General features: G+C 43.9%; 2 protein-coding genes across 5 annotated transcripts in view; one reads left to right on the top strand and one right to left on the bottom strand.

Moving 5' to 3' along the window:
- Positions 1 to 4,736, bottom strand: part of LOC311622463 (scaffold attachment factor B1) — a 34,851-nt gene extending 30,115 nt beyond the window's left edge. Inside the window, exons 1-2 of one of the 2 annotated variants that reach the window (XM_084883676.1) lie at positions 4,365 to 4,736; positions 860 to 944 (exon numbers count right to left, since the gene is read on the bottom strand). In XM_084883676.1, coding sequence (XP_084739802.1) covers positions 860 to 944; positions 4,365 to 4,553 — 274 coding nt within the window. In that variant the 5' untranslated portion in view covers positions 4,554 to 4,736. The remainder of the gene's footprint in view (positions 1 to 859; positions 945 to 4,364) is intronic. The other variant, XM_084883677.1, reaches the window with a different exon arrangement.
- Positions 4,737 to 4,825: 89 nt separating this feature from the next.
- LOC311622460 (scaffold attachment factor B2-like) overlaps positions 4,826 to 25,239 on the top strand; it is a 36,274-nt gene continuing 15,860 nt past the window's right edge. The window contains exons 1-12 of one of the 3 annotated variants that reach the window (XM_084883671.1): positions 4,826 to 5,180; positions 6,299 to 6,386; positions 9,152 to 9,216; positions 9,301 to 9,508; positions 11,848 to 11,906; positions 13,020 to 13,047; positions 13,956 to 14,466; positions 14,890 to 14,939; positions 15,622 to 15,722; positions 19,432 to 19,581; positions 19,672 to 19,784; positions 24,835 to 24,965. In XM_084883671.1, the coding sequence (XP_084739797.1) occupies positions 4,995 to 5,180; positions 6,299 to 6,386; positions 9,152 to 9,216; positions 9,301 to 9,508; positions 11,848 to 11,906; positions 13,020 to 13,047; positions 13,956 to 14,466; positions 14,890 to 14,939; positions 15,622 to 15,722; positions 19,432 to 19,581; positions 19,672 to 19,784; positions 24,835 to 24,965 (1,690 nt within the window). In that variant the 5' untranslated portion in view covers positions 4,826 to 4,994. The remainder of the gene's footprint in view (positions 5,181 to 6,298; positions 6,387 to 9,151; positions 9,217 to 9,300; positions 9,509 to 11,847; positions 11,907 to 13,019; positions 13,048 to 13,955; positions 14,467 to 14,889; positions 14,940 to 15,621; positions 15,723 to 19,431; positions 19,582 to 19,671; positions 19,785 to 24,834; positions 24,966 to 25,239) is intronic. The other 2 variants (XM_084883670.1, XM_084883672.1) reach the window with 2 other exon arrangements.

Here is a 25,239-nt window from a genome sequence, read left to right as displayed (position 1 = left end):
TTCATCACTGTCCAAGTAGTATGAATATTTAATTTTGATTTGGACCTGAGCAATAAAGCCTCCAAGGGACTATTCAGAACAGTCCAAATGCCCAATATTAATGGATTCTTTCTTAAAACAGTAGTTGAATGATATTAAATTACTGAGTAATTACCGAGGAAACTATAGGAAGATATAGTCCCTGCCCTCAACAATCTGGTTATGACATGTTGCCAAATGACATAAGCAAGATATGAGGAACTAGGTCACAGCAGTGTAGAGGACCTAAGGACTTGTGAGTTGCTTTTGGTAGGATCACAAGTTGTCTCTTGATGAACGAGGACATGAATACAGAGAAGAGTGGGCAGAATACAGAAGGCCAAGAGAATGAACCACATATTTTACAGCCTGATGAAAGCCCAGAGTGTAGTAGAGGAAGGTAGTGGGGGAGGAAGGTAGTAGGGGAGGAGGTATCTCCCATGTAAAGCAAGCACTGAACAATGCTACGTGGAAAGTGGTTTTTATACAGCAGGTAGTTTTTAAAGTAATGTCTATAAAAGTGACAACTTTGTTTTGGCCAGGCAGCATTCAAAAGCGCAGTTAGTTTCTGCAAGTCACAGCAATAGTAGACTCAAGCCATCCTAATACTCTTTTTTTAAGGAAAGTGAAGAGCCAGGAATAGCAAAGGCTGCTGAGAAATCTAGAGGAAAATGAGTAAAGGTGTAAATGCCCCTTTCACCCTCTGAATTCCCAAGTATCACAGAAATATATAAAATACAGTGATCTGTCCCAAATACGACCAAGTAAATGAGGCACATTAGCAAAGGGAGTAATTTTGAAGACAGTGCGACATTAGCAGTGGTCATAAATTCCTTGATACCTTTGCTAGATCTCTTTGATGTCTTCTTGTTTCCTTCAGAGGTAATTTCAATTTCATCAGGATTACCCCCTTCATCTTCAATTGCCTAAAGGAAAGGTAAATGGGGGAAAAAAATTTCACCATGAAAGTCAACAGAGACTTGACTTTCACAGAAGCTCGGGGTCAATGATTTGGAAGTGCATCACCTTCACCCCTTCCATTCTTTCTCTTGCTCTACACATTGAAGCAAGGGCTCTGGAGTTAGATGATAACAGTTCTAAGCTCTGTGGTCTTAAGGAGATTTAATTAATCACTGTTTTCTACTTCATAACGTGGGGTTACACAAAAATACAGCACTTACCTTAAAAGCTGTGTGAGAACTCTATCCCCCATGTAAAGCAAGCACTGAACAAACTACCGTCTTATTTTTGACATTACCACTACAATCTGGTTTATCCTATTCCCGGGCTCAATGGAACTAAAAAACGGAAAGGCACTCTCCAGTCTCCTATGATTCCACCCGCTATTTGACCTCAGAAACCCCTTTCCATGCCACACCTGCACTCGACACTGTCTGTATAGAATACAATTCGTTGGCTGAGTTCCTACTGTGTGTGGCTTGGAACAAGACATGACATGTGGTACTTCATCTATGACTGACTCTAAAGGTCTTGCTCTCAGCCAGTAGGGGACTCACCTCAAAGGGTACAGAATTAGAGGATCTTGACAAGCCCAGCCTCCCACCCCAAGAACTTGTCACTCAATACAACAGCCACACCCACACTCAGCAAATCAATACTGAACATGCTAATGATGATATCCCTGAAAATTGGGCTTCAGGTTTTACTAATAACCCTTTCTTTTTTTACTGTACTATCCAGTGAGCATAATTTTCCTATAAATCCACTTCAAATACTGCAATTTATTTGTAGACCGTTTCAGATTCTCAGGAGTTGCCAGCTTGCTATCTGAGTTTAGAATGGGACTGGGGGGTCCTGCACCTACCTAATCTGTATCAGGAGCAAACAAAACCTCTCATCTCCCTGAAGCCAAATCTAGAAAAAAATCAAAGTTCTGCCCTGGGATCAAGGAGCAGACAACCAGAAAGAGAATAGAGCTGTTCTAGACAGGAGGAGTACATTTCACCCTCACTCTCATTGGGGTGCAGTGTTTACAGGGTCATCTCTACGGGGACTGAGAGCTCTGAGTCATCCTCATCGGCCTTGGCAAATTAACTTTGTGTGTGATCCCTCCATCTTTTCCTCTTCTGCCGTCCCAGGAAAAATAAACCAAGGAAGGGATACAAACTGGATGACAGAACTTGGAGAGAAAGAGAAGATCAGCAATAATTCCAGACTTGCTTGGGATGGTAGACGAGTTCATAGGCTCCTGGTATTTACTAGTACATAGTGCCCATGTCCCTAAGAAACTGAAAGGAGGGAAAAGGTGGGATGGATTTGTCCCCTGAAAAATGACAGTGATGGAAGATGCAGTCTCAGCCACCCGCCTGACAGGAGGATTTAATACCATCTTAACAGCTGTGCAGGCATGCAGACTCTCTGGGAGGAAAAAGTATAAAATGCCCAATTTGGTTTTGTTGACAGGAGGCTCTGGTGGCTGAGAACATGGACTACATCTTCCCAAGTGCCAACCCTCACCACCCTCCTTGCGTTTCCTGCAGGTAAACATCTGGGTTAATGAACTGCCTGCCCTGAATAAAGGACTTTAGTATTCATAGTGAAGAAAAGTTAAGGAAGTTAGTATCCATAGTGAAAGAATAGAAGCTCTAGTTAGAAAGGCCCCAACTGGCTCTGGGCATGTCACCTCACCACTCTTGAGCCTGAGCTTCCTTATCTGGGAAAGTAAGAAAAATAGGAAAAATATCTACTTCCTCTCAACAGCACTCAAAATAAAAAATAAAACCCCAGCCCTATCTGGTTTTGCTCAGTAGATAAGAGCATGTGGACTGAAGGGTCCCAGGTTCCATTTCGGCCAAGGGCATGTACCTTGGTTGTGGCACATCCCCAGAAGGAGGCAGCTGATTGATGTTTCTCTCTCATCAATGTTTCCAACTCTCTCTCCCTCTCTCCTCTCTTCCTCTCTGTAAAAAAATCAATAAATACATTATTAAATTAATTGAATAAATAAAACCCCATTCCTTAGCTGTTTGGGAGTCAGGGTGGAATGAGTCACATAGCACACTATCTGCAGGGAATGGAGACAGGGGTGAAGGCTGAGGGTCTCAAGACAGGAGGAGGCTGGCAAGTGTGGTTTAGTGGTTGATGTTAACCTATGAATGAGGTCACCTGTTTAATTCCAGGTGGGTGGGGGCTGCTGGCTCCAACCCCATTAAGGGCCTTTCAGCAGGCAGCCTATCAATGATTCTCTTGCATCATTGATGTTTCTACTTCTCTCCTTCCCTCTCTGAAATCAATAAAAAATAAAAAATATAAGAGCTAGGTGGAGAAAAGGTAAAAAAAAATAAAAAATAAAATAAAAATGAAGCTAATAAGAATAAGAAAAGCGTAAGAGATGCAAACATTTACTTGACTCCGTGTTTCTCACACCTATCCTTCAGTACCCCTTCAGGTAGGGATTACAGGAAATGACACAGAGATAAAATGACTTGTGACAGCAATCAGATTCCCAGTGTTTACATGCGCCAGGCAATATGCCAAGGCCTTTTAGGCAACCTCACTTAGTCCTAAAACAAAAGCACTATGTTTTCCTTCTTTTTACACAGCAGCAGCGGGCTCAGAGAGAATTAAACGTCTTCCATGCAAAAGATGAGGCTTCAGAGGCCCCCCAGAGCCCTAATCCCGGTCGCACACTGCCTGCCCTTTGGGGTAAGCCATCTCGGTGTCTTCCCCAAGCTCGTCTTTTACATTTCTGGCCCCTATTGCAAACGACACTTTCCCTTCCGTGTTGTACTTCCAAGATAGTGATGGCAAACCCCAAATTGGTTTTGCCCTTAAAATATTTCCTTGACATGCTCACTTTATAAATTAACCTCCTATTCAAGGATCGTTGGCCCTGATGGGACAATAAACATCTATCTTTGTCGAAAAGACTCTCGCGGCCGGCGAGGGCTCAGGGACTCCGCCGTCTTGAGTTCAAATCTCCTTGACCGTTCAAATCTCTCGACCTTCCCCTGCCTCCCCCAGGAAGTGAGGATTTCAGGATTCCCCATCCATCTTTGGGAATGAGAGGAAAGCCCTCAGCCAAGCGGTTGCTGCGGAAAACAAGCCATCGGGCGATGTAACCCGCCATCCAGGGCTGCGCGGCTCGGCTTCCCCCCGTCGCGTCAGATTTTCCTTTTCTTTCCTCGCCCCACTGCGGCGCTAGGATGTGAACCTGGGCCTGGCTGGGCTCGCCCTCCGCTGGGGCCTAGGAGGAGCAGGGAGAAGCACGGAGCGCCAGGCCGCAAATGGGGGCCGGAGGCGGGCCCCGAGACCACACAAACTCTGCTGCGGCTGCGGAAGTCCCATGACCCAACTGTGGTCCAGGCAGAGGGCCCCGGCCCTACCTTTCTGAGCCTCTCCATCAGGGCGCTCTTGTTGCCGCTCGAGTCGAGGTTCCGTTTCTTCAGCTCCGCCCGCAGATCGATCACCCGCAGGTCGCTGAGGCGCCGCGTCCCGGTCTCAGACGAGGCGGAGCTCAGAGCCGCAGCGCCCGCCGCACCCGAATCGCCTAGGCCTGAGAGAGCCTCCGCCATTCCAGGGACCCTGGCTTCGCCACCCACTTCACACAGAATCGGGCCTGGGTTCTCTCAGCTCCTAGCACAAAATGACGCCACCAGCCAGAAAACTGCTTCAGCCCCCCTCCCGGCTCGTCTCGCTTCTGCGCAGGCGCACCTGGCGAAGGCCCGGATACTCCGTAGCGTCTGGGACTGAGGAGAGAGCCTGAGGGGGGGTGCGCAGGCGCGTTGCGACACTCCAGCCTCCCGCAGCGTACGGCCGGCACGCATGCGTGTGGTATCTACGGCGAGCGTCGTTGGGAACCCGTGGCTGTGGCTCCTCGGAACGCCTGCAACAGTTTGGAAAGCGGGGCGGGAAGAAGTGATTGCGTTTTCCTCTTAGGCGGCGCCATTTTGTGCTCCGAGCCGCTACAGCCGCCGGCGGTGTGGGGAGTAGGTACCGGAGAGGGGAAGCTCGGGATGGCGGAGACCCTGGCGGGCTCTGGCGACTCGGGTTCTGGCGCGGCCGCTGTGAGTCAGGGTGCCTCGGAGGCGGGGACCCGGCGGCTCAGCGAACTGCGAGTGATCGACCTGCGGGCGGAGCTGAAGAAGCGAAACCTGGACACGGGAGGCAACAAGAGCGTCCTGATGGAGCGACTCAAGAAGGTGAGGTGGCTCGGGGCAAGGAAATCAGGGTGCGCCCCTGAGGGGACCTGTCACCGCCGCTTCTGGATCCGGGCGACTTCGGCCCGCCCCCTCTTGGCCGCCCCCCCCCCCCCCCCCCCCCGGCCTGAGCTGTCCGGAACGAGGGCGCCTGGCTGTGTGACCTTGGCCCGTTGTCGTCCCTCTCTGTGCCTTGTTTCCTACCAGGTAGTCGCCTCAGGTGCGCTGACAGCCTGCCTCCTGCCTCCTCCCAGGCGCGAGTTTTAGATTGGGCTCTGTGACCTTGTACAAGTGCCTGTGTCTCAGAGACTCATTTTCCCTCCTGGGAGTACAGATGTTGAAGGACCTTTGAGATCTTGCAGGAAAGGGAGCTGTGCTTGTACCTGCCCCAGGCAGCTCCTTCGCACTTACCATACCCTACGCCAGAGGGCTCCTCTCCCAGGTTGCCTGGCTGACTCCTCCTTGTCTTTTGGATCTGTTTGCGATGTCACCTCCCTGGTCACTCTACCCTGTCTAAATCACCTTCAGTAACGTGCAGCCCCCCCCCCCCCCATACACCTCACTATCTCTTGTCATCCTGTGCTTATTCCCCTCAACACAAGGCATAACCCAAACTTAAATATGGAGGATTGTCGTGTCTCCAGCCAGAACAAGCCTAAGGGTGGGGAACTTGTGAGTTGAGTGTGAGAGCCCAGTCTTGTGCCAGGCAGGAGGAAAGCACCGAGGCCGTTTCCCCAACCCAGCCTCTCTGTCCTCCCTCCCCGCACTACCCCAGGCCAAAGATGGCTTGGTACAAGCCTCTTGTTATTTGTTATATTGTTAACTTAAACTAGAAGGTTGGGCAGTTTCAAGGTTACGGGCCAATTTGCAACTGGTCATGACCCTGATTCTGAACACCCTTTCACACACCCCTTTGTCTTGGGGCCTGAGGGAAGGGGGTGCAGGGAGAACCAAGTTGTTCTGGGTTCATCCCGAGTCTTGTGGGCTTGAAGCCCAGATAGCAGAAACAGACTTGCTCTCTGCAAGGAAGAGTTAGAAGTTGTTACTTAAAAACTACAACGTGGGCCCTGATAATGTAAAATGCATCTCTTGATAATGTAAAATCCATCTCTTCCTGACAGGCAGTTAAAGAAGAAGGGCAGGATCCTGATGAAATTGGCATCACATTGGAAGCCACAAACAGGAAGACAGCAAAGAGAAGTGTTAAAGGTATCCACCTGTACTTACTGCTGCTGGAGGCTCCAGTGTTGTTGTGAGAGCTTACTTAGAGAACTGTCTTTTTAGCACCCTTTCTGCCCTCCGGGCCAGGAGGAGAATGTCTGCAGCTGCCATTGTTTTCCATCTCCTAATTAGCCTGCTCTTCACCAGCGAACAAGTAACTCTGTCAGGGTGCTGGAGGAGACACCAAGTGAAATTAAAATACATGCTGAAAACATCTCAGTTCTTGCCATCTGTATTTAAAAAGGACTAGAGTAAGACCCTCTAAAAGCTGTCCTGACTGGTTTGAGCACCTGCTTTGGCTTCCTTCCTGGTTCAAAAAAATACGACTTAAATCAAGGAAAATGACAACCACCCAAGACCAAATAGAAGTCAGCTTCTCTATGGACCAAAATAGATTGTCACAGTATTTGTACCCAGCCTATGTTTTTACTAGTGCGATTTTAAAAAAAATGAAGATATAATTCAAATACTATACAATTCACCTACAGTGTACAAGGCAGTGCTTATTCACTGTGCAGTCATCACCAGTGTCTACTTCTAGGTATTTTCATTACCTCTGTGCCCACTAGCAACCTCTCCCCATTTTCCCCTTGGCACTGATTGACTTTGTAGATTTGGCTATTCTGGACATTTCATATAAACAGAATCATACAGTCTGTGGCCTTTTGTGTCCACCTTTTTTCACTGAGTATTATGTTTTCAAGGTATTATTGATATATTTATGTCATGCCCATACATTAATTCCTTTATGGATAATATCTATTATTTCTTGGAAGGGTTTAATTTTAGAAAACTTTGAAACCTTGCTCCCCTTATTGTAGGGAGGAATTACTTATTGTATTAAAGTGATGAAGAATTGACCAACTGTCCTCATTATTAGATTTTACAGTGATAAGATCAATATAATTTAGGGAGTGGAGGACAGTTGTTTAGAAAGTCAAAAGTGCCAAAGCCGGTTTGGTTCAGTGGATATAGGGTCGGCCTGCGGACTGAAAGGACCCGGGTTCTTGCCATCTTCCAGTCTGTTTTTAGGACTCTGTAATATTTTTTATTTCAGACAATGTTTTCTTCATTTCTAGTTGATCTCTTTTCATATCCTCATAGGTCTCATTTATTTTATTGGCCTTTTTTAGAAAATTCTTGAAAAGCCTTATAACTGTAGTTTTGAACTCAATGTCCATTCTTTTATTTTCTTCCATCTCCTTCCTTTTGTCCTGCAACTTCTCTGCATTTTAGCTGTTACCCTGATTTGATGGAATAGTTTTGTGTGCTAGTTGTTCTGGTAGAGCCCAGTAGCACAGCCTTCCCAGTTACCTGAGGTGGACAATCTTGGTGTAATCCTTTGTGGGCTGTGTGCAGTCTTGTTGTTAAGCCTTGCTTATTGTTGGTATCACTAGAAAACGTTGATCTCCAAGCCAATTGGCTGTGAGGATCAGCAGTACCTCAGCCAGGAGGGCTTCTGTACTTGGCTTGGATGGAGCAGAGTCTCGGGGTGGTGCAGACAAGCTTTGGTTCCCTGTCAGTCTTGCCTTAGGAAAGTCCTGTTCGCAGTGAGTCTCACAAGATTGATTGTAAGCGCGCACACCTCTGGTATAGGCGCAGACAAGCTTTGGAATCTCGTCAGTCTCTCCTTAGGAAAGTCCTATTTGTGGTGAAAGCAAAAGCCAGCCTCTGGGAGAGCTTCTGTGCTCAGCTTGGATGGGGTGGAGTCTCGGGGTGGTGTAGACAAGCTTTGGTTTCTTGTTAGCCCCTCTCTGAGTCCCGCAGTAATGACCACTGGCTTCACACACCTCCGAGAGATCTCTGCCCGCTGCCTGACAGTTCGGCCTCACCCTGACTGGGGCCATCTATCAGAGCAATAGGGAGGTTCTGTTTTCCTCCTGAACAAGAAAGCCAGCCGCGCGCGTTAGCTGTCAACCCTCTCTGCGCACCTGGAGCAAGCCAGCAGTGAACTTGGCCTTTCTCTCTGCTTGCTGGGAGTAAGTCAGTAGTGAACTCGGCCCGCCCTCTCTGCACGCCCTGAACAAACCAGCCTTTTTGTGCGCACAGTTCTCTGCACCCTCACAGTTCCTGAAGCTTAGCGTGCCTTCTCTCTCCTTCCCAGATGGTAGAGCCTCCTCTCAGCCAGCTGTCCGGCCCTTCAGGGCAATGTTTTCCCTATTTTCCAGTTCTAAATTCAAATTTGTTGTGGTAGGCTACATTCGGGTGTCCACCCTATGCCGCCATTTGGTTTCTCTGAAGTGTTCATTAATCAGTTTTGAAATTTTTTGAAATGCTTAGATATTTTGTTAAAAATCAAATGCTTTTTGTTTGATAGTATTACAGAAATTCTAGATATCATATACCAATGGAGACAGAATTGCACACATTGAAACAGGCACTTCGACTGATTGGCTCTATGGTTGAGTGTCTGTCTACCCATGAACCAGGAGGTCGTGGTTTGATTCCCAGTCAGGACACATGCCTGGATTGCGGGCTCGACCTCAAGTATGAGTTGTGCAAGAGGCAGCTGATGAATGATTCTCTCTCATCATATTTGTTTCTATCTCTCTCTCCCTCTCACCTCCTCTCTGAAATAAAAAAAAATTTTTTTACTTAGTAAAATACTTAAAAAAACACACACAGAAAACAAAACAGGCACGTCTTCTATTTTTTTTGTAATGTGTTCTAAGATTGAAATCTATCATTCTGCATAAACTAATTAAAAGCCTACACCTGAGTGTTATCTGATTAAACAATTATTCTGTAATCAGGACAGAAGATAGAGGAAGAAGGCACAGAAGATAATGGCCTAGAAGAGGATTCCAGAGACTGGCAGGTAGGTGGCATGACAGTGCAGACGGCAGCAGGAGCTCTGAGTCCTGGTCTACCTGGTCATTGATACTCTCATTCCTCTTTATAGGAGGATGTGGAAGCAAGTTGGGAGAGCTTGCAGAATATTGACATGATGGATGTTAGTGTGCTAGAAGAAGCTGAAATGGAGAACAGCAGTGCCCCAGACTTTGGGGATGATGGCACAGACAGCATCCTCGATTCCCTTTGTGACAGCAAAGAGCATGTGGCTGCACAGCTGAGCGAGCTTCCAGCTCAGCTCACAGGACATGCTGTAGGTAACACCGAGACACGTGGAATGTGGCAGGAGGCCCTAGGCTCCCAGTGCTTGTGTGCTGCTTATATGGGCAAGAACATGCTAAGGGTTGGTTGATTAAATCAGTGTTTCCCAACCTTCTCTCATGATGAGAATCACCTGGTGGAGTTGTTAAAACACAGATTCCTGAATCCCAACTAAGAAGTGCTAAACTAGAATTTTTGAGAACATATAGGTAAAATTGCATACCTAACTTAGTGCTCTGTATATAAAATCTGTCTTAGAGCACTAGTTAAGTATACAATTTTACCTATATGTTCCCAAAAATTCTAGTTTAGCACTTCTTAGTTGGGATTCAGGAATCTGTGTTTTAACAACTCCACCAGGTGATTCTCATCATGAGAGAAGGTTGGGAAACACTGGATTAAATAACAAGCAGCAAAATTAGTCACCATAAACGTTTAATTTAGGAACTGAACCTTGGTGGTAAATTCTGTTCATTTAAACTCAGCATAGGTCAGATATTAATAACTTCTTGGTTAATTTAAAAATATATATATTTTATTGATTTTTTACAGAAAGGAAGGGAGAGAGATAGAGAGCTAGAAACATCGATGAGAGAGAAACATTGACCAGCTGCCTCTTGCACACCCCCTACCGGGAATGTGCCCACAACCAATGTACATGCCCCAGACCAGAATCAAACCTGCGACCCCTCAGTCCCCAGACCGACACTCCACCACTGAGACAAACCGGTTTCGGCTTTGTTAATGTTTTTTAGAGACTATTTCTATAATAATTGGCGGGAGACACTTTCTAAGCATAAGCCATAAAAGGTTGCGCAGTTGATAAAGGTATTTTCCCTTTTAAAAAGTAGGTAAAAAACAAACAACTAGAAAGATAAAACAAAAACAGTTTATAACTTAATCATCCAGATAATCTTATAGATGTTTTATTTTTATTTTTTATTAACTTTTTTTAAATAAAATTATTATCTGTGTACATATCTTACCATTGCACCCCCGCCCCCCCCATAGATGTTTTAGAAAGTTTATACATAAGACAGTCATGCCCTGACCTGTTTGGCTCAGTGGTTGGAGCATCAGCCCACTGACTGAAGAGTCCTGGATTCATTTCCAGTCGGGGACATGAATCTTGGTTGCAGGCTCGATCCCTCGCCCCAGTAGGTGCGCATGAGGGAGGCAGCCAGCCTTTGAGTCTCTTTCACATCAATGTTTCTCTCTCTGTTCCCCTCCTTTCCACTCTCTAAAAATCAATGGCAAAATATTCTCAGGATTAACGACAAAAGGATAGTTAATCATATTAAAAGGTGTGACATACAGTGAAAAAAGTATTTGTCACCCCAGAAAAACCCCTTCCATCAAAGGGATTCACATTAATGTCCTGGTGTGTAAGGTAGGGCCTTAATTCCCAAGTTCTCCCAGTATTTTGGCATAGAGCTCTCTGTGGTGGCCATCCTAGAAATAATGGTCATTTGAATCTTACCAACGTGGCATGCTCAGCCATTCTAGTTTGGTTGTGTTCTTTACTTAAGGCATTATACCTTAAACTAAAATAACTGCCCTCGAAGGACTGAACTTTAAACCTTCAAGGACAAAAGCCACAAACTCCAAACATCACTGCTCAACCTAGGATAATATTAAGCAACTGATTTTCCCTCTCTAGGCGTGATCCTGTTGTATTATATTATTTTCAGAGAATGTACTTGGTTTCTAACTTCTTGGTTAATGGAAGTGTCCAGGTTATAAGGTTCAAACTTATAAAATAATAAATATTTGGAAAGGGATATGTTTGTATTTCACTTAGAAAGGTAAAAGACCTTCAAATTTAGTAATCTTTAAGATAAGTGGGATTTGTTTACTTTTTTATTTTGATTTTTGATATAGTAAAAAAAAAATAAAAATAGTTAAGTGTTTGTTAAATACAGCACTCTAGAAGAAAGTACCCTGTTGCTGTTATTTTAAAAGTGTTGCTTCCAAGTGAAATTGGAGGAGTACCTGGTTTTGAGTTCTGCTTTGGGAATTCTATGGCTGAGTGCTGTATGTAGACCACCAGTATGTGGAGACTGGCTGTAAGCGAATTCATTCATTCATTTGGGCAATGCTGACAGAATACCTTCTGTCTGCAAGCCTCTGTCAGTGATGCTGCTGTTATCCAGTACTAGAACAGATGTGGGGACAGAGGCAAGTAATAAACTGAGTAATCTGACAATTAACTTGTGGATGGCAGTAGATATCAGAAGGAAATAGATACATGGGTTGCCTGGACCATAGTGAGGCATAGGCCTAGGCATTCCCAGCTCTGAGCCCACAAAGTGACCTTCCATTATCTTTCAGGTAGACGGGGAAGGCTTTGAGAGCACTATGGATGCTTCATCGTTGGACTTCAAAGTACCTTCGGTAAGTGACCATCTGTTTCTGCATGATTGGAAACTTCACATGAATGATTGGTGTTCCATATTTGGAAAAGATGTGTAGGTGTATGTACAGATGATTCATTGAGGATTAATATTGAGCTGGGTGCTAAGGATAAGAGGTTTGAGAGCCAAACTGATCAGTTTCAGGGTTTGCAGTCTAGTTGGGGCAGGGTTAATAACCAACAAAGAATGTAACTGGGAGAGAAGTTTGAGTAGTTGGCCAATCTAGAAGGCTACCTGGAGGAAGATGTGTTTGAATTAAGGTCTGACATTGGTCAGGAGTTAGCCCAGTAAAGAAGAAAAGAAGATTTTGGGGTAGAAGGGAACATGGCTTATTTCAGGAATGGAGTACACTGGATAAGGGCCGAGGGGCGGAGTGGGGCTGCAAAAGCAGGTGTGCCTGACTGCCAGAGTCTTTGGGTGGGAAAGGATTTGGCAGGTGTTCTTGTTTTCAGTGGGAAGTCAGGGAAAGGTTTTATTTAACAGGTTCCAGTTGTAAATAATAGCTTATGTTGGGAGAAACACACTTTTTTTTCTCCAGTCTGATTTGATCTATAAAGCAGTGGCCATCTGTGTAACTTCTGCCTTGACTGTGGGTGTCTGCCAGCTGCAGAGGCCATTAGATCAGCTTAAACTTGGGTTGGGATGGCCAGACTCTGAGTGGAGAATTGAACAGGCTAAATATTACCGCTGCCTTTCTGCTTTTGCTGGGGGGAAATGGCAAAGTGATTGTATAACGGAATGCATTCTTTTGCGTGGATCTGCCCAGTTTTTAAGTGCCTAATTACTTTTCTATCTCTTCTTATTTATTTATTTATTTATTTATTTATTTATTTATTTATTTATTATTTATGTCTAAAGTTTTATATATGTCTCCTTTGCCCTGCTTGACACCCTCCTCCCCCTCAGCCATTTCCACCCTGGGCAAGTCCCCACCGCCCCAGTGTCTGTGTCTGTAGGTTATGCTAATATGCATGTGTATATGTCCTTTGGTTGCTTTCTACCCCCCTACCCCCCATCCCCCTCCATTTGTCTCTGGTTCTATTCTTGTTCATAAAATTCTGTTGGTCATTATTTTCTCTCTTTTTTTATTTAGGATATTGAAGAACCACTCTTGGAGCCAGGTACTGATAAGAGAAACACAACAGTTATGGTTTGAAAGTTTTTCTCACTATGTTTTTTTCAAGCTGTCTATATATTTTATGCTGTATTGTGATCTTATAAATGATTTTAATGGTGGACAATCCAGATCGTACAAGGATCAGAGATTGGAAACCCATTCATATCACCAGATCTGTGGAACTGCTGCTCTGGTTTCTAGAGATCAGTTGTATGTGGTGAGATGTAGTGGTTACATTCATCTCTCCAACCTCATAAAATGGCATTCACATAATTTCTCCTTGTGATTCTTCCATGTGTTTCTACACATGAAACAGATCCTGTGATATTTCTCTGCAGTCAATTTGATTAATGCAGTTAAGGCAGGATAAAGCAATTGTCAGGGAACTTATAACCTGAGAAGTGACTGGATTCCAGAAGAGGAAACAGAGTTTCTTCATGAAAATTTCCAGCATGTTATTTCCCTTCTGGACTGCGTTTATCTCTCGCCATCTGAAGAGTTTCTGGTGTTCCTGTTGGACTGTTCTGTTAAAAGAAATTCAAAGAAATTTGGAAATTGAGCTGTCATTGAGTGATGACTGCATTCGGTTCAGCACCTTGGACGTTGGAAAAATAAGTCAGAAGACCCAGACTTGAACCAAACATGAAGAAGACTGTTGAGAAGCAGCCAAGTGGTTGTAGGTGTTTAAATCGGTGGGGGCCTGTTCCATGTAGCGTAGCGGCTTACTGTACAGTCGGTTGGCGTGCAGGTAGTGTAACCAGTGTAACGTGTGTACTCGCGGGTTTTCCAATCTCTGTGTAGCTAGCAGTTCTCTTCGTGTTAGTGTGGCAGCCGTGCCAGTTCCACATTTGTGATTGCTTTATTTCCCTGGTAATTAAACCTTGTGCCATTCTATTCCTGTTAAATCCGTAGAAAATGAGAAAATACTCGACATTTTGGGGGAAACTTGTAAATCTGAGCCAGTAAAAGAAGAAGGTTCCGAGCTGGAGCAGCCATTTGCACAAGATACAAGTAGCGTGGGGCCAGACAGAAAGCTTGCGGAGGAAGAGGACCTTTTTGGCAGCGGCCACCTGGAGGAGGGTGACTTAGATTTGGCCAGCGAGTCAACAGCACAAGCTCAGTGGAGCGAGGCAGACACCATGTTAGCGGTAGTGAAAAGGGAGCCCGTGGAGCAGACAGGCGGTGACGAGAGGATGGACTGTGAGCCTGTAGGGCTAGAGGAGCCAGTTGAGCAGAGTAGTAAAGCCTCAGAGCGCACAGAAGCCTCTAGCGAGGAGGTGGCAGAAACGCCCCAGGAAGCCTCAAGCCCAGACCCCAGGGATAGCAAAGAAGACGTGAAGAAGTTTGCTTTTGAAGCTTGTAATGAAGTCCCTCCGGCTCCTAAAGAGTCCTCAGCCAGTGAGGGCGCTGATCAGAAAATGAGGTTTGTTTTTTCTCAGTTTTAGACCAGATGCTATCTCCTTTTCATTGGTCGTTTAATGACACACATAAGCTGTTTTTTCTACAATTGGCCGGCCAGACTGACGAAATTGTAATTTACCTCTAAAGAATGTTTTATTTCTCTTTGTGTATTTTTAGTGGCTGATTTGATTCCTTCTTTTCTCAACCAACTATGGTTGTGTTCTTAAATTGCTAAGTGTTCTCTTCAGTTAAATCGAATTGATTTAAGAATCTGATATTGTATTTTGGGGGGTCAAATATCCAATATAAGCTTACAAAGGTTCTTGTTAAAATTTTACTTCAGACTAATTTTCTGGTAGGTATTCAATTTTAGCACACATTATATTTTTAATTTAGTTCTCTTTTGCTTTTTTCCTGCATGGTTAACATTAACTTTTGTCTCTAGTTCTTTTAAGGAAGAAAAAGATATAAAGCCAGTCATTAAAGATGAAAAAGGTATGATTTACGTGGTGGGGAACCACCTGTGGATCCCTTGGCGTAGGAGGGAGGGGCCTGAAAATTGCCACATTCTGGAATTTACAGTGAATCCTGTCACAACCCCATTTTCCATTGAATAATGTAAGAAGGGTTATAGAAACTGCTATCTTTTTTTTTTTTTTTAAATATATTTTATTGATTCTTCTAGGAAGAGAGAGAGATAGAGAGCTAGAAACATCGATGAGAGAGAAACATCGACCAGCTACCTCCTGCACGCCCCCTACCGGGGATGTGCCCGCAACCAATGTACGTGCCCGCAACCAATGTACATGCACTTGACCGGAATCGAACCTGGGACCCTTCAGTCCGCAGACCGACGCTCTACCACTGAGCCAAACCGGTTTCGGCGAAACTCCTATCTTGGTTGAGATCTGATCATTGAAAGACATTTCAGTTCGTAATAACCTGTACATGATTACTCCTCAAGTAAGAAAACTCTTGTTTTTCCGGTCCAAATTTTCATCTCTGTCCTATGTGTTGGCAGTAATTAAACTCTTGAATTAAAAGAGTTGAAATTGAAAAGAAAAAAGAAGCATTGAAGTTGAATGTGGTTAGGGTTTAAGAGAGAGCCACATTTCAGGAGTGGTCATGGTTACTTTTATTCCTGGTGGCAAAGCATAATCTTCTCTCTCTGCTTCAGGTCGTATCAGCAGCAGTTCTGGTAGGAATTTGTGGGTCAGTGGACTGTCCTCCACAACTCGAGCAACAGATCTGAAGAACCTTTTCAGCAAGTATGGAAAGGTATGCTCTCCCTTATGTCTGTCTTGCTACCCAGCCTCAATTTAGCATTAAAAAACAAACTCAATAAAAATATATTTAAAAAAAGTGTGTGTGTGTGTGTGTGTGTGTGTGTGTGTATATATATATATATATATATATATATTCTCTCTCAAGCCCTGTTGGTGTGGCTCAGTGATTGTCGACCTATGAACAAGGAGGTCACAGTTCAATTCCTGGTCAGGGTACCTGCCTAGGTTGCAGGCTCAAACCCCAGTAGGGAGCCTGAAAGAGGTAGTCCATCAGTGATTCTTATCATTGATGTTTCTATCCCTTACTCTCTGAAATCAATCCTATAAAATAAAAGGCTAATATGCAAATTGACTGGCAAAACGTTGGCTGCTATGATGCATATGACCACCATGGACAACCACTCAATGCAGGAGCTGCCCCCTGGTGGTCAGTGCGCTCCCATGGGGGGTGGAAGTGTGTGGCCACAGCTCAGCCAGAAGCCTGGCTCACCGCTGGTGAGCTAGGAGGTGGTGGGAGCCTCCTCCACCCCCACAGCAGCGCTAAGGATGTCTGACTGCTAGCTTAGGCCCGCTCCCTGCTGTGCATGAATTTCATGCACCAGGCCTCTAGTAAAAATATATACTCAAGTTTAAAACCCTACTTCATGCTAATTTTATTGTTGGTCATTTCTAATTTAAGAAAAGGCTAGAGGAGGAAATCCTCAATGAGGAAAACCTACCTTGTTTTTGGTTAGTGTACCTTTTTTTTCTGTTTGAGAGTGGTTAACAAACTAGATAAACATGATGTAGAACACTATGCAGGAAACTTGTGTAAATAGCTAGAATCTGAAGTTCTTGTGGTTCTTTCTAACTTCTCTTCAAGAAACTGCTATAATCTTTTGGCTTATACAAAATTTAAAGCTGGCATGCTGAGGGTTTTTTTCTTAGCAGTAAGTTAAGTGTTGGCTTTTATATCTTACTAGAGGCCCAATGCACATAATTTGTGCCCTCAAACGGGGGAATCCCCAAGCCTGGCCTGTGCCCTGTTACAGTGCAGGAGCCCCACGATTGATTGCCCCAAGGAGGTAGGCCAGAGCCAGGGCCCCGCCTCCGTGCTGTGCAGAGCCAGGAGGCTGGACTCGCAGGCAGGCTCTGTGGTGTGCACATAGCGTCAAGCCCTGCCCCACCCAGCCCACCTGTGCATGCCCTCTGTGGGCATAGCCATCTTCTGATGGCCTGAGGGCATCACGGCTTGAGGACCACTTAGCCTTTTATTAGTAAGAATAGCATCTTAAGTATATACTTTAAAAATAGAATGTGATAGTGGTTTACAAATAAATCACCTAATAGGCTGATATTGGGAGCAGGCAGAAAATAATACAGTTCTAAAACTTTCTAAGGAACTTAAAGAACTTTTAAAGTGAAAATTATTCTGTTACTTTGGAATTAGGAGATGAAGCAATCTTTTTTAAGCCATAGAGACTGCCCTGGTCTCCAGGTGCCTGTGGGAAGTGGCCCTCTGAGGGGAAGGTAGGGGACAGTGCTTCGAGGAGTTGAGAACTTGCAGGGATTCTAGGCAGAGTTCCTGAGGCTGACTCTCCTAGCCGCTCAGTCATATCTTTGCTCAGATCCATGTCGCCCAAGTAGGTATTGGTGAATACATTAGTGATTTAGGCAGTATGGATCCAGAAGAAGCATTCAAAGGGCTTGGAAAACTTAAGCCGTAACCTCACTTATTTTGTTGACCTCTTTCTGAACTCAGGTACTGATTATAAAGCCTAAGCAAACATATAAGGTCTCTGTCATAGATCTTACAGACTGGTGGGAAAATCATTTACAGAATAAACATACAACACATTGAATAAATATGTTAAGGAAAATTACAGCATGCAATCATATGGTATGAGATCTAATTTAGATTTGGGTGGTTGGTTCAGCAAAGCTTGCTGAGGAAGCCATATTTAGGGCAAGACCTGAATATGATTGGAGTTCAGCATGCCTGTGGAACTCAGCTCTGGGTAAAGGAAGGCCCAGTGGTGGGACAAGGCTTTATAATTTGGATGAACTCATCAAAGGCTACTGTGCAAAGCTACAGGGCAGAGTGCAAGGGTAAGGAGTGGGGAGACAGCTTCTCCTGGTACCAGCCCTTATTTGGGTTTAACTGTCATTGGAAATGATGCCCTTGCAAGGATTATTAGTTTAATGGAAAGATCAAATGGCCCCATAATTGGCTAAGACCCTTGAGCTTCAGGAGAAGTAAGAATGCAAAGCTGCTCTGCTCTGTGAACCGGCACTGTGTCTTCAGCAGAGGCTTCTTTCCCTTTGTCCCAGGATCCTTCAGTGTGCGGGCCAGTGCTCTATCCACTGAGCCAAACCAGCTAAGGCTAACCCAATCATTTTTTATTGGATACCAGGCATTGTGACTTTTACCTTGTGAGCTAGTTATTCTTATATCCCTGCAAATGTCCCTGAGCTTTTGCTGGGGCACAGTTCAGGCACTTGCTCGATCAGTGCAGAGGCCTGCTGTTAAGTTTGTTAATCAGGCCAGAGCTCAGGGCTAGCTTCATCCACTCCTGGGCAGCATCCTTCTGAGCACTCAGCCCAATGCCCATGAATTACAGGCTTTTCTGTCCAGCCCTTGGGTTCATTCTGGGGGAAGTGGGCCTTGCAGCACGAGCGAGCTCCGGGGATTGTTCCCTCTGCTTCTTAGGTGGTCATCTCCCCAGTCTTGGTGGTTTTCTCACACATATGCGCCACTCAGGAGGACACTGAAATTCTCTGCAGCTGTCTTACGTGTCTCTCCGTATGGTACTATGATTGGTCATTGCTTTTATCTCCTCAGACTCTGACCTGTGCTCATCTCAGGGATACCAGCCCCCTCAGTTCCTCCTCCCTGCCCAGGGCCTACACATCTAGGCAGTAAGAATGGGCAACCATAAGGCTGCCTCATGTGTTTCCACTCTTGCAGAGGTCTCCATCCTGTGTAGCCTGGTGCGTGGTGTCTGAAAACCCTTGTTGTCTACATTTCCTACCGTTTTTTAGTTTCAGGTAGCAGGAGAGCTAATGGCTGGCTCTCTGTGCTGGCTGTAAGTGGAAGTTTCTCTGATCTATGTCAGAGGTCTTCCTAGCCTTGGTTCACATAGATCGGGGTGCATTTCTGAGTAGATATTCCCTCAGCTGTCCATGGATAGAATGGAATTAGAGAAAATGATCTGAATGGGAAGGGCTTTTGATTGATTAAAAAGTTTCCATTAGTGTAGTTCAACTCTTTTTAGCTCTCCCTGTTTGCTTTTTGTCACTGTAGAGCTCATCTTGTATCAAAAGCACTTGTATTTTGATAGGTCAATTATTTTTAATAACTAGGAAGAACTGACAAATCCTGGAGAAGTAAAAACTAGTATAAATGATTTTTTGGGGGGTTACTTATGCATATTTATTTAGCTGTGGTCATGGGGATTATCCCAATTTTCCATAAAATCCTCTTGATTCTGCTGCAGTATCATGGCATAAAAGACTCAAAGTGCCACTAGACAAAAAGAAATGGTTTTGTTTTCTTATTGGCCATGATTTTGGATAATGTTTGGGAACATTTTATGTTGATGGCCAGAAGAAAGATACCAAATGTCTAATGGAAATGATTTTGATGATCAGTTAACTGCTAGTAATTTTTTACATTGTGTGATTATCTGTATGAGAAAATAAGAGTGCCCTTTCCCATGAAGGTTGTCGGCGCCAAAGTGGTGACCAATGCCCGCAGTCCTGGGGCTCGGTGCTACGGCTTTGTCACCATGTCTACATCTGATGAGGCTACAAAATGTATCAGCCACCTCCACAGAACTGAGCTTCATGGAAGAATGATCTCCGTAGAGAAGGTAAGGCAGTCCTTGCCTGTTCTTTCTCATGAACTTTACCTGGGGGAAGACCTAGTCCATGAGCCATTTCTATCTGCATTATATTTTTAGGCCAAAAACGAACCTGCTGGGAAAAAGCTGTCCGACAGAAAGGAGTGTGAAGTGAAGAAGGAAAAAGTATCTAGTGTTGACAGACATCATCCTGTGGAGATCAAAGTTGAAAAGTAAAGTAATTTTTTAAAAATATTTTTTAATTGATATCAGAGAGGAGGGGAGAGGGAGATAGAAACATCAATGATGAGAGAGAATCGTTGATTGGCTGCCTCTTGCATGCCCCCTCCTGGGATTGAGCCTGTAACCTGGGCATGTGCCCTTGACCGAAATTGAACCCGCAGGCCGACGCTATGTGCACTGAGCCAAACCAGTTTCAGCTAAAGTAATTTTTTTTTAACGCATTCTCTTGGGATGATGGCTGGAAGGAGGGCAGGTGGCAGCCACAGGGTAGCTCAGGAAACAAGCATGTGTCCTTTGCATAAACAGCCTCACCAGCTTCTCATTACATCACAGGTGATTTCTGCATCTTGCTGCTACTTCAGTGTTTAGCTTTCAACAGATATTCATTTCATAATGCTAAAAAAATAGATTCAGATGATCCTTAATAAGTATGTACATCTAAATAACCTAGTAGCCTGTTGGAAAAAAACACACACAAAATAAATAACATTTTTTTATTAAGTATATTTTTATTGATTTCAGAGGGAAAGGGAGAGAGAGATAGAAACATCAGTGATAAGAGAGAATCATTAATCGGCTGCCTCTTGCATGTCCCCTACTGGGAATCAAGCCCAAAACCCAGGCATGTGCCCTTAACTGGAATCAAACTTGAGTCCGCAGGCCAATGCTCTATGCACTGAGCCAAACCAGCTAGGGCAGGCACCATTTATTTTTTATTCCAAACATCCTGGGCCCTTGCACAGCCTCTGAAAACTTGGAATCATTTCACAGTCCAGGTTGATTTTCATGTGAATCATGCTTTTTATCCCAGCAACTGCAAAAACCCAGCTTTGCAAAGATAACATCATTATTCAAAGGAATGTAAGCTGATTGAATATTGAAATGAGCCGCCTGAAACTAGTATTTTGTGCAGCGCCTGGCAGTTGTCAAGTATTTTTGTGTTTCCCTCAAAAACTTGAAATATCCCAGAATACGTATTAGTTCACTGAGGTACCTTGGGGATTCCTTGGCATAGTAATTTGGGGGTCTATTTTTATAAATAGATACTATTTATTTAAAGGAGGTGATTTGTAGCTTTAATGAAGATGGAAATAGGGACAGATCTTTCACAGCAGGCATTGATTATACTTTTATCAAAACAATATGCTTGCCTTAGCTGGTTTAGCTCAGTGGATAGAGCATCAGCCTGCGCACTGAAGGTTCCCGGGTTTGATTCCAGCCAAGGGCTCATGCCCAGGTTGTGGGCTCGATCCCCAGTAGGGGGCGTGCAGAGGCAGCTGATCAATGATTCTCTTTCATCATTGATGTTTCTATCTCTCCCTCTCCTTTCCTCTCTGAAATCAATAAAAATATCAAAACAAAAGCCATAGGCTTATCATTTGGGTAGGTAGAATTTGGTGATGTGCTTGATAACAGTGTTATACTCAGAACACTGTGTGTCTGTGTTACACTTATATTGTCAACACAATTTATTTCCACTTCCAGGTCCATTTGCATTCTAAAAATTAAACCCTTTGCTAAGAATCTGTAAATTTCACAGTAATTCCATTTTGCTGTTTTTTTTACATAAGAAAATTGATAGTTGAGTAAACATGACTGTGGACATCAATACTCATAAGTATTGGGCTTAGTTTTTAACAGTATAATTGCTGGTCTTCAATGTGACCAAGTTAGAAATTGTAGGGCCATGAGAAATGGCTATTAGATGAGCCTTCATGTACTAAGACCCATGATTTTATCAGCAACTTTAAAAAAAAAATATATATTTTATTGATTTTTTACAGAGAGGAAGGGAGAGGGATAGAGAGTTAGAAACATTGATGAGAGAGAAACACCGATCAGCTGGCTCCCGCACACCCCCCACTGGGGATGTACCCGCAACCAAGGTACATGCCCCTGAATGGAATCGAACCTGGGACCCTTGAGTCCGCAGGCCTACGCTCTATCCACTGAGCCACACCAGTCAGCTATCAGCAACTTCTTATTTAAAGGACACATCTATTAGCAGTGCTAAAAATATCTCTATTGTTAGAATATGAGGAGCTGTTGAGAGTTGGTTTTCTTAGTATCTTGAGATGCTTTTCGTTGGTTGATTTTTTTGAATCACAGAAGTGAGATGTGTTTTTGGCAAAAAGAAAGGGGATAATATTCAACTAATGTGTGTGTGTACAGGGTGGTCCCTGAGTCTCTGGAAGAGTCTTGTGAGATCTGTACTCCGTGTAGAAAGAAGAGGAAACTGGCCCAGAAAGGGGACCCAAGGTCACACAGCTCAGCTGGCAAGCAACAAGGTCAGAATTTAGTCCTGAGCTGTTGCCCTCAGTCCTAGGGCACTTAACTGGGTGATGAGCTTAAGGTGTTTAAAACCAAACTGCCTACGTGATTTGCCTAGCAGGTTGAATATTTCAAAATTTGTTTTTAACCTTATTTATTTCATTCAAATAAACACTTTTATTAACCTTTCCTTTTATATTAGGAATTTCTAGGCTTAGTCGTCAGCCTAAGTGAAATGGAGAAGCTTGTCCATTCAGGTGGCTTGTCTTAGTTGTCATGGATTAGTAGTGATGTTTCTATAATTGTCTTTTAGAAAGCACACACTGAAGTCAGGCAAAATATCACTACCTGGTTGAACACTTTTTGGTATATGTCCCTCCAGCCTTTTTTCCTACGGGCAGGTGTTTTCTTTATTGGTTTTCTTATGTAGGTACTTTTTTTAAAAAATTATTTTTAAGTTAGTGTTATCAACAAGTCCTTTGTGTCTAGGAGGTGCCATGTGAGTACAGTACAAGGAGGGAGAGGTCTTCTGTTGAAACATTATTCAGGTCTCCTTGGAGGGAGGAGGCACCACTGCAGAATAGTGGAAGAGGTACATCAGAGAGATTCATGGTGGCTTTATTTGCAGTCATTTGGCACTGGAACCAATCTCTAGTCTATCATAAGGGAAATGGAAATAGCTGTGCACTGTTGGGTAGCAGCTGAAAGGAACCAGATCTGTGTATGAATCCACACAGACTAACCTTTTTAAAATACGTTTTTATTTTTAATTTTATTTTTTTTTAAATTTTTAATTAATATATTTTATTGAGTTTTTACAGAGGAAGAGAGAGGGACAGAAAGCTAGAAACATCGATGAGAGAGAAATATCGATCAGCTGCCTCTTGCACACTCCCTACTGGGGATGTGCCTGTAACCAAGGTACATGCCCTTGACTGGAATGGAACCTGGGGCCTTTCAGTCCCCAGGCCAATGCTCTATCCACTGAGCCAAACCGGTTTCGGCTTTATTTATTTATTTATTTATTTATTTATTTATTTATTCAGAGAAGCAGGGAGAGGGAGACATTGAAACAGCAATGATGAGCAAGAATCACTCATCAGCTGCCTCCTGCCATGTTCCCTGACTGTGAATTCTGGTTCCTAGGTCAGTACTCAAGCACTGAGCCACACCGCCTGGGCCAGACTAACCTTTCAAGCAGTTATTTTTCAACCGGTGTGCTACAGGAATGTTTAAAACATGTAATACCTGACTATTTAGTCAAGGGTACTGACCTCTTTTCCCTTAGATTGTCAAAATAAAAAATGACAACAGCCAACTAATTCACCAGTAGCCGTCCGATGAATGAAAATCATACCTTTTTTTCCCCCCCTCTTTTGTCACATTGGTAAAAAATACATTTTTTGGTGTGCGGCAGCATTTTATAGTGACTAGTTTGTGTGAGCCATGAGCTGAGAATCACTGCTTTAAAGCATGAGGCGAAAAGTGCTAAAGAGCACCATATCAAGGCCCATCCCACTATGTTAGTCTCCAGAAATGTAAAACATTCCTGAAGATCTTTATGGTTATGTGCAAGTACCCATAAAGGTTCAAGAGGTGAGCCAAATGATTGACAGTTATGGCAACATGGGTGGTGATGGGACAAGTGTATCTGTGACATTCACTGCATCTATAGTATTACTATATTGTAAGGGAATCCTGCCCTGGTTGGTTTTTTTTCTCATCTGCCTGGGGACCAAAGGGTGAAGTGTTTGATTCCAGGTAAAAGGGCACATATGTTAGTTGCAGGTTCCCCAGCCCTAGTAGGGGCATGTGCGGGAGGCAACCAATTGATGTATCTCTCTCACATCGATGTTTCTCCACCTCCTCTCTCCCTATGCACAAGAAGTCACTGGTTCAATTCCCCTTCAGGGCGCATGCGTGGGTTTTGTACTTAATCTTTAGCAGGGGGCATCAGGAGTCACCTGATCAATATTTTTCTCTCATTAGTGTTTCTATCTCTCCCTCTCCCTTCCTCTCTCTCTAAAAAACAGAACTGCCTTTGGTTGAAGTGATAGTTTCCATATTGGCTGACATATAATAGCATTTTATTTTATTTTTAAATATATGTTTTTTATTTCAGAGAAGAAGGGAAAGATAGAAACATCAATGATGAGTGAGAATCATTGATCGGCTGAGCCCACAACCCGGGCTGGGAATCAAACTGTGACCTAGTTCATAGGGCAACGCTCAACCACTGAACCACGCTTGCTGGGCTAATAGCATTTTAACTCCTCCAAGTATGCAGATATTGCCAGGTACAAGTGTTAGTGGGCAGGTGGCTCACTGCTTCATGTTGTAGGAATGTCTGTTCCTGGTACTGTACCTTCATTCTATATCATACTATACCTGTTTGGGGGAAATTTTTTCCAACAAAACTTAATATTCCACATATACAAAATGTTTCAAAATGAGACATTTGAAAATAGTTTTTCACAAGCATTCTTCCATCATGTATAGTTGCATAGATGTCATATATGTAAGTGCTTCTAGCATCTTGGGAAAACATCCTCATGAGCTTGCAGTTTTCTCCTGCATATTTTGAGATGTGACAGATAACTTAAGTGGGAATAGGGGCTGTGTCTGAAGAGGGGAATATTATCAGTTTTCAAATAATTCTCTCCATCCATTTGCTGCTGGCCTGGTTGGTTTTGTGCATCAATCTGTGCGAGCAGACTGCTCCTATTAGAGGCTCAGGAACTCAAGTTTGATAACCATGTTTTTACATAGAACTGTAATTAAGAAGGAAGAGAAGATGGAGAAAAAGGAGGGAAGAAGGCCTGAAGACATTAAAAAGGAAGAAAAAGACGAAGACGAGCTAAAACCAGGAACTACAAATCGATCCAGAGTCACCAAATCAGGTGATTAGAGACTAAGTGTTCCTGAGGGGGAAAGAGCCAGTCTCAATGGGCTGGTGGGTGTCATAGTAGATCAAGTAAGTGCAGCGAGCTTTTTAGTGACTTTGCCTAGTTTTGCTGCTTCTAAAAAGCCATTAAAGCAACAGAGCCTCAGGTGATGAGGTGGCTTAAAGGAGTTTCTACACAACAGCAGAATGCAGAGATGTTCTGGTCAGTGATTTAGCTTTACTGGCAGCTCAGTGATCTGCGTTCTTATTTTTCCTGAGTCTTTCACAGA

Source organism: Pipistrellus hanaki (genome assembly GCF_964339955.1).
Source record: "Pipistrellus hanaki genome assembly, chromosome: 5".
Lineage (NCBI taxonomy): Eukaryota > Metazoa > Chordata > Mammalia > Chiroptera > Vespertilionidae > Pipistrellus > Pipistrellus hanaki.
This window is presented reverse-complemented; position numbering and strand designations above follow the sequence as displayed.